This window comes from Histoplasma capsulatum, genomic scaffold (assembly GCF_000149585.1).
Source record: "Histoplasma capsulatum NAm1 scaffold_1 genomic scaffold, whole genome shotgun sequence".
NCBI classification, from domain to species: Eukaryota; Fungi; Ascomycota; class Eurotiomycetes; order Onygenales; family Ajellomycetaceae; genus Histoplasma; species Histoplasma mississippiense.
The window spans coordinates 5,190,327-5,197,524 of record NW_001813982.1 but is presented as its reverse complement, the minus strand read 5'-3'; the positions used below and the strand labels follow the sequence as shown (position 1 = coordinate 5,197,524).

Below are 7,198 nucleotides of genomic sequence, written 5' to 3'. Positions count from 1 at the left end.
TCCCCCCCCTGCCGCTGTCACACGCCCCCCCCCGCCAATCAACAGGGCGATGTATGACCCCGCATGGTCGTTCGGAGAGGACCTCAGGGAGAGCTTGGTTCCGGGGACAGCGGCTCAAATGAGTCCAGTCCGTAGTTCCCCTCCTGCAGAGCGCCCGAGCCCTGCTCAGGGTGCCTGTGGGTCGGGTCCGCAGGGTTCCATGGTTCCTTTGCTTTCTCCTTGTGGGGAAACCCTGGTGCGGCGCCTGGCTGGCACCGCTACCTGCCTTCGCTGCGCCAAGCAGCTTCGAGAAGGGGGGATCCTTTGCACCCGCCCCTCCGCCCATTCACGCTGTTTCCGTTGCGTGAAAAACAACGACACCTGCCTTCCTGTACGTACTGCTCCTTCTGTAACGGCGCCGTGCCGGTTCTGACAAGGCGTATAGGTGCCAAAGCAGTACAGGGCCAAAGTTGTGGATCTCCAGGCGTTGGCGGATTCCGTCCGTTCTGGGGAGGTTCCCAAGGCCCGTCTGGAGAAGGAGGCGAAAGCGTGGGTCTCCGAGGTGGAAAAACACTTCAGAATGGCCGGCCCTAAGAAGAAGGGGTCGGCCGGCGCCGCCGTTGGAAGCGCCACGGAGACAAATCGTTTGTTGGAGAGGATCTCGCTCCAATTGGAGCAGGTGACTGAGGTGCTTTGCAAATTGGTAAGTTGACACTTTGTTGTACTTTCCTACACCCCCCTGCGGCGCCGCAGCGCTAACTCCACGGCAGGCAAAGGTGCCGGTGCCAGGGACTCCGTCGGTGGAGGAGGAGTTCGGTGGGGGTGAGGTGGTGGAAGAATGAGGCCTTCAGGTGTTTTCTTCGATCTTCGTGGGCTTCGGCCCTTATAGAATAATAGCGACCCTCAGGCCAAATAAAATTGCATTAATTGTTGGTTCTTCATATCCCTTTTTTCCTTCCTACCGCTCTGAGATCTTTGAGCTGCGTAACCTCATTAAACTCCTAAAAACCCCTAGGGAAAAATAGGAGAAGAGTGTTACAGCGTCTTCGAGGCACCGGCTCACCACCGCGAGATCATCTCTAAAAAACCCTTTGGGAAAAAGAAGAAGTCTCAAGCAGCAGCTCTTGCCTAACCACACCTCTGACGTGCAGCGGGGCGGTCTCTACTAGCCACCTCATATTTTGCGATCTCTTCCTCGGCATTCTCTAAATGCTCAAGCGGTTCCCATGAGTTCTCGGATGATGGATAACCTTCCCATTTGACAAGGTATTGAACTTTGTTGTAGTGCATTCGTTTGTCCAATATTCCTTCTACAAGATATTCGGTATTACCCTCAATCTCGACGCCATCCGGCCGAGGCGGCTCCGCCCCGGGTCGTTGCTTATAGGGTTCCAAATAGGAAATGTGGAAGACAGGATGGATAGATTTGAATCCTGAGGTTAGTTTCAACTCATATGCCTGCTTACCCACTACCCTTATTATCGGGAAAGGTCCCAACCATCGCTCACTGAGCTTCTTGCACGGTCTCGTCGTCTTGATGTTCTTTGCTGAAAGTAACACTTGATCCCCTATTGAGAACTTCATTGGAAGGTGTTTTCGATTATAGTATTCCGCCTGTCGCTCCTGGGCGCGGCGGATGCTTTTCGCCGCCTCCCCGTGGATTCTATCCAGAAGCTCCAATCTAGCTTTTACTTCTGGCACCGAGGGGTACTCTGTCCCACGATCCCGTTCGACATTCCGACTGTCTATCCCCCCCTTTAGGACGTCGTCCGCGACGTCACTAGGTAATGAAGGATTATACCCATAACAAGCATAAAAGGGGGACACTTTTAAGGTTGCATTCTTTGCATTGTTATATGCGAATTCGGCGGTCGGAAGGTGTCTAGGCCAGTCATTCTGATGATATGAACAGAACGCCCGAAGATGGTGTTCTAATGTCTGATTCTGACGTTCAGTCTGGCCATCTGTCTGAGGATGGAACGCGGTGCTGAGGAAGCGCCTTATCGTAAGGTGATAGCAAAAGGCCGACCAGTATTTACTGGTGAAAAGGGATCCTCGGTCTGACACTAACGATTTCGGAGAACCGTGATCACGAATGATGGCATCTAGAAACAGGTCAGCCAATTCAGGGGCTTTAACCTTCTTGTGGGTAGGGATATATTTGGCCATCTTCGTAAAGCGGTCGACAATAACTAGAATTGAGTCATATCCTTTGACTCTTGTCGACTTCGGCAGGTCAACTATGAAATCCATCGATAGATCCTGCCATGGGCCCTTTGGAACAGGCAGTGGCGCCAACTCGCCATATTGCTTGTGCCGCGGAACCTTTATCCTCTGGCAGACATCACAAGTTTCAACATACTCCTTGACATCTGTGCGGAAGCTTGTCCCAAACGTACTTACGTCTCAGGAGCTCTTCAGTCTTCTCTAATCCGAAGTGCCCAGCATGAGGGATCATTCGTGATGAATCCCTCAATAAACTCCCTGAGCGCACCGCCCTGCTACGAGGAACAAAGACTGAACCATTTAGCAGTAGGAGTCCACATTCCCCTAGTTGCCAGCGACTTGGGTTCCTCGGCGGCACCGCCCCGCTCAGGGCTTGCCCCTTCCCAAGTTCGACCCGGATCCTTCCTCCTTCAACTTCTGGATTCGAGCCGCAGTAAGGGCGTCCCCCTGCTGCAACTCACCAATGAATTCTAGAAGCCGTTGAGTTGGAAGGTTGTAGACCGTTTCGTCTTCCGCCAATTCAATGGCAGCAAAACGTGGCACGAGAAGTTCATGACCTTCAGTGCCAGTCCCCTGCGAGGACCCGAGTTCTCCTCCACCTGTATAGAGTCGCGCAGCTGCCTTACCGGCGCCGTTCCCAAGCTTTAGAGAACCCCAACCCCCTGCAGCCAGTTTCTTCTGCAGTGATGGTAGAGGTCCCTTTGTAGGATCCTCATCCCCATCAATGATATCATAATCGGGTCGCCTTGATGGCGCATCGGCGGGGTTAAGCCGACCTGGACGGTATCGGATAAAGAAATCATACTCCGAAAGCAGCTCCGCCCACCTGGCTTGACGTCCTGTCAAGCTCTTTGTTGTCAAGAAGTAACGCAAATTTGCATGGTCGGTGAGAACTTGCACCGGATACTTGCAACCTTGAAGGTAGTGTCGCCAAATCTTAAAGGATTCAACTATTGCCAACATCTCTTGATCATGAGTATCATACCTTCTTTGCGTGAGCGATAGCTTCTTGGAGAAGAAGGCCACTGGTCTCCATTCACGGCGCCTTGTAGGTTCTGTGAAAAAGCCTTCTCCTACAGGCATTCCATTGCCTGTATCTCCAGAGGTTATTAACCCCCGATCCTTCCAACGTTGGAAAGTCTCCGGTGTCAACTGCGAAAAGATTCCGCAGACACCATTCCCAGATGCATCAGTTTCACACTGACTGGGTAGGCCGGGGTCGAAGTGATTTAACATCGTGGCATCTGCAAAAGCTTGCTTCAATTCTTCAAACGCCCTCACAGCGTCTTGGGTAAGGATAAACGGTCCCGTTTTCCTGCCTTTAACACTTCCCTTTAACAAATCTGTAAGGGGGGCAGCAATCCGCGAATACGCATAGATGAACCGTCTATAGAAATTCGCGAACCCTAGGAATACCTGCACCTCGCGGTACGTGCGCGGCGCCGGCCAGTCCTCGATGGCGGAGACCCGGCTCCTGTCCATTGAAATGCCATCAACCCCAACAATATAACCTAAGAAATCAATCTCCTGTGTGTAGAACGAGCATTTCTCAGTGTTCGCATAGAGCTGGTGTTGCTTCAAGCGATCCAACACCTCCCGAACGTGGGTATCATGTTCTTTTTCCGTTTTCGAGAAGATTAGGATGTCGTCCAAGTATACTATGCAGGAGACATCGACAAGGCCCCGCAGCGCCTCATTTATGTAGGCCTGGAAGGTGGCCGGAGCGTTGCAAAGACCAAAAGGCAAAACGAGATATTCAAAATTGCCGTACTTGGTACGAAAAGCTGTCTTCCAAATGTCGTTTTCGTTAACCCTTATTCTATGATAGGCGTCCCGTATGCCAATCTTCGAGAACACCCTTGCTCCGGATAATCGATCGATCATCTCATCAATTAATGGTAGTGGATAGCGATCCTTAACCGTCACCTTATTGAGGCCCCTGTAGTCTACGCAGAGGCGCAGCCTACCGTCCTTCTTGGGCACGAATAGTATAGGTGCCCCCGCTGGACTCTTCGATGGGCGTATCCAGTTCTTTGACTGCGCTTCTTCAAGATATTTGCGCAGAACGTCCAATTCCTTTACTGACAAATTGTAAAGGGGTCCGTACGGCGCTGTCGCGCCCTCTTCAAGATGGATCTTATGTCGCACTTTGGTATCAGGAAACTTCGCTGCTTCCTTTTCTGAAAAAACGTCCTTGTAATCTGTGAAGAGACGTTGCGTTCGTCCGCCTTCAGTGGCAGACATCACTGCTAATCTGGCAGTGAGGGTGGCGGCTTCTCCGCCTGCCTCCAAGTCCAAGTCACCTGCTACACAGTATATCGACTCAATCTTATCCTCGAGATTCTTCCGATGGAACTCTTCGGGTTCCTCTATAGCTGCCTCTTCGTCGGTGAGGCGGTACCGCCACGCCTGAGTGACCCAGTCGATGAGAGGATTGTTTTCTCTCAACCACGGGAGACCTAGGATGACGTCCTCATCTATGATGTTGACAGCGTGGAGGAGCAGACTGCTCCCCTTGGAGGTTCCTTCAGAGTCCGTGGCCTCACACTTTGTTTGAATGATGCCGAATCGGTGGCATTTTGTTCCATCTGTAAACTTTGCGTGGCCCGGCGGACCTATCTTTTTCCAACCCTTCATGAGTGAAAAGGAATAGGATATGAAGTTAGCGTCCGCCTCGGAGTCGACTAGGCACCTCACTGGCACCTCCCCTCATGGGGTATTCATCTTCAAGGTTACATGGACTCGGAGTCGTGAGGATTGTCAATCCTCCTTGGGTCTTTCCTTTTTATCTTCAGTGGATACATTTGCCAGAAGGGGAGTCGTCTTCGAGGAGGTATCTCCTCGGTTCCTTCCCTTCTTCGACTTACGGCAATCACTGGCAAAATGGCCTGAGATTCCGCAGTTAAAACAAAGGTTGTTATCCAGTCTATTTTGGCGTTCCTTTGCAGTAAGTGAAGAACTGGAACGCTTTGAGTTCTTCTTTGCATCATCCGCACCGGAGCCGTCATGGCGCCGTTTTGATCCTGTTGTCGGTTGCTTTGAGGGAGTCTTGTCCCCCTTCTTCTCATGGTGTTGATTATTCAAATAGATTCGAGAAGCCAGGTTGACAAGCTCGGTGCGATTGGTGGGCGGACTTTGATATTGCGATATCGTCGTCCGCACCTTATGAGTCAGCTTCGCGAGGTAAAGCTGCGTTTTCAATAGATTCAAATCGTCAGACAGTTCCTCCCAATATTCTTCGAATCTTGCATTGAAATCGGAAGGATTCTCGTCGTCTCGTTGACGTAGTGAGTTGAACCGCTGCGCCGCTGTGAAGGCGCGGTTACGGTGGTCTTCAATCTGGTCCAGAAGGAAGTTCTTGAATTCTTCCCATGTCATGGCAGCATTGCTACGCTCAAGCTCCCTTTCCTTGGTCGCCCATGTAGTTGCAGTGGTGCCTTCGAGGAGGCTCGCGGCGTATATGACTCGTACCTCATGAGTATTAAACTGGCTCAGGTTAAGGCGGAATTTCCGTTCAAGGGCTCTCGTGAAGCTGTGGAATTCAGACAGCGTCTTGCCCTTGTAATTCGGCGGATCTCCAACCTTGATCCCTTTATCTCCATGGTAGACATAGGAGTGTAGGGGCCGCGGCGGTGGCAGGGCGGCTGGAGGGCCCATGCCAAGGTGAGCGGCGGGTTCAGGAATCTCAGATTCCTGCCGGGGTAGAGGTGTACGCGCTCTACGGGATGACGTGGAGGCTCCCCCAGAGGATGCAGTCCCAGCACGGGTGCGTGGGGCCATATCGATCAATAGAGCTCGACTGATTCAAACGTGTAACCAGGTCGAGCGATTCGAATTGTAATGTGACGGCGCCGAGGCGATTGCTACTCGGCAGCGGCACAGAGGAGGATGGTATATAATGGGAAGCCTTATGGGTGGGCTTGATTATCTCGCTTGAACCGCGAACTCGTAGAATACTATACAAATACTGAACTACCAGAGGTACTCGGCACACTATGAATATTGTATGAGGACAGTGGTAACTCTGGTATCTTATTGTCAAAAGATAAAAGACGAATCGCTGGCTCCTGGAATAGAGAGCCAGCATCTAGCTATTCTATATAGACAACGGGCAGCCATCCTCCCCTCACTCTATAAGCGAGGGTAGCCGAAGCAACTCCGCAGTGGCGCTGCATTGATCTGCCAGAAGGAATCTAGACCCCGTATAGAAACAGGATTCTCATATCTCATCAATCGGATCCTCTTCTATTGCATCCGAATGATGTCATAGGGTGGTTGGAAACCGGTTCGGACACCTGCGTGACGTTATGGGATAGATGGGATTATCTGAGGGGAAGCGATGGGCCGTGTGGAGCCGTCACGGGGCCTTGGCACAACCAAGGGTGTGACAGTTTCTGTTTATTTATAGATTTTTTTAAACTTGCTCATGATGTTTTTTATTATTTATATGAAATTGTGAATGTATATAGTTTCTCAAAGATTCTCAGAGAAGTTCAGAACTTTTAAATTGTATTCATATAGAAAAAAGAATAAATTTATATCTGTTATGGTAAAATCTCAGTCATTAATTGCAATCTCAATATATGACAGCAGATGACTTCAATTGCTTTATATGTAATTGCAGAATTTATAAAAAATATTCTTTATTATTTATATCATTCTCTTTATGACTTCATCAATCTCTGAATGATATACTGTTGACAATTTTCATTCAATTCTTAGCAGCTGTTATACACAGATTCAGAGTGTGCTGATAAATTGACTGTTTTTATTTGATATAATAAATGAAGACAAATTGTGTATATGATAGAATGAGTTTCTGATAAAGACATTCACAATTATTTCAGCATTCATCTTATCACAGAGCTGCAGTATTACACTCTTATTGAGTCAATTGACAATGATTAGAATGTTTGTAGAACCTTCATTTTTGAGTAGAGAAATTATAAAATCAATTGCTATATCACATTAAATTTGTTCAGAAACAGGCAAA

The 7,198-nt window shown here is 49.6% G+C and overlaps 2 protein-coding genes across 2 annotated transcripts; one reads left to right on the top strand and one right to left on the bottom strand.

Annotated features, from left to right (window-relative positions):
• Positions 1–49: 49 nt before the first annotated feature.
• On the top strand, positions 50–821 carry HCAG_01461 (predicted protein; the record flags this gene model as incomplete). Its single annotated transcript, XM_001544364.1, has 3 exons — positions 50–370; positions 425–682; positions 750–821. 3 exons carry the CDS (start codon positions 50–52, stop codon positions 819–821), a joined length of 651 nt encoding a protein of 216 aa, XP_001544414.1.
• Positions 822–1,107: 286 nt separating this feature from the next.
• On the bottom strand, positions 1,108–5,985 carry HCAG_01460 (hypothetical protein; the record flags this gene model as incomplete). The annotated part of the gene is made up of 4 exons (XM_001544363.1): positions 1,108–2,171; positions 2,383–2,496; positions 2,667–4,820; positions 5,073–5,985. 4 exons carry the CDS (start codon positions 5,983–5,985, stop codon positions 1,108–1,110), a joined length of 4,245 nt encoding a protein of 1,414 aa, XP_001544413.1.
• Positions 5,986–7,198: the final 1,213 nt, after the last annotated feature.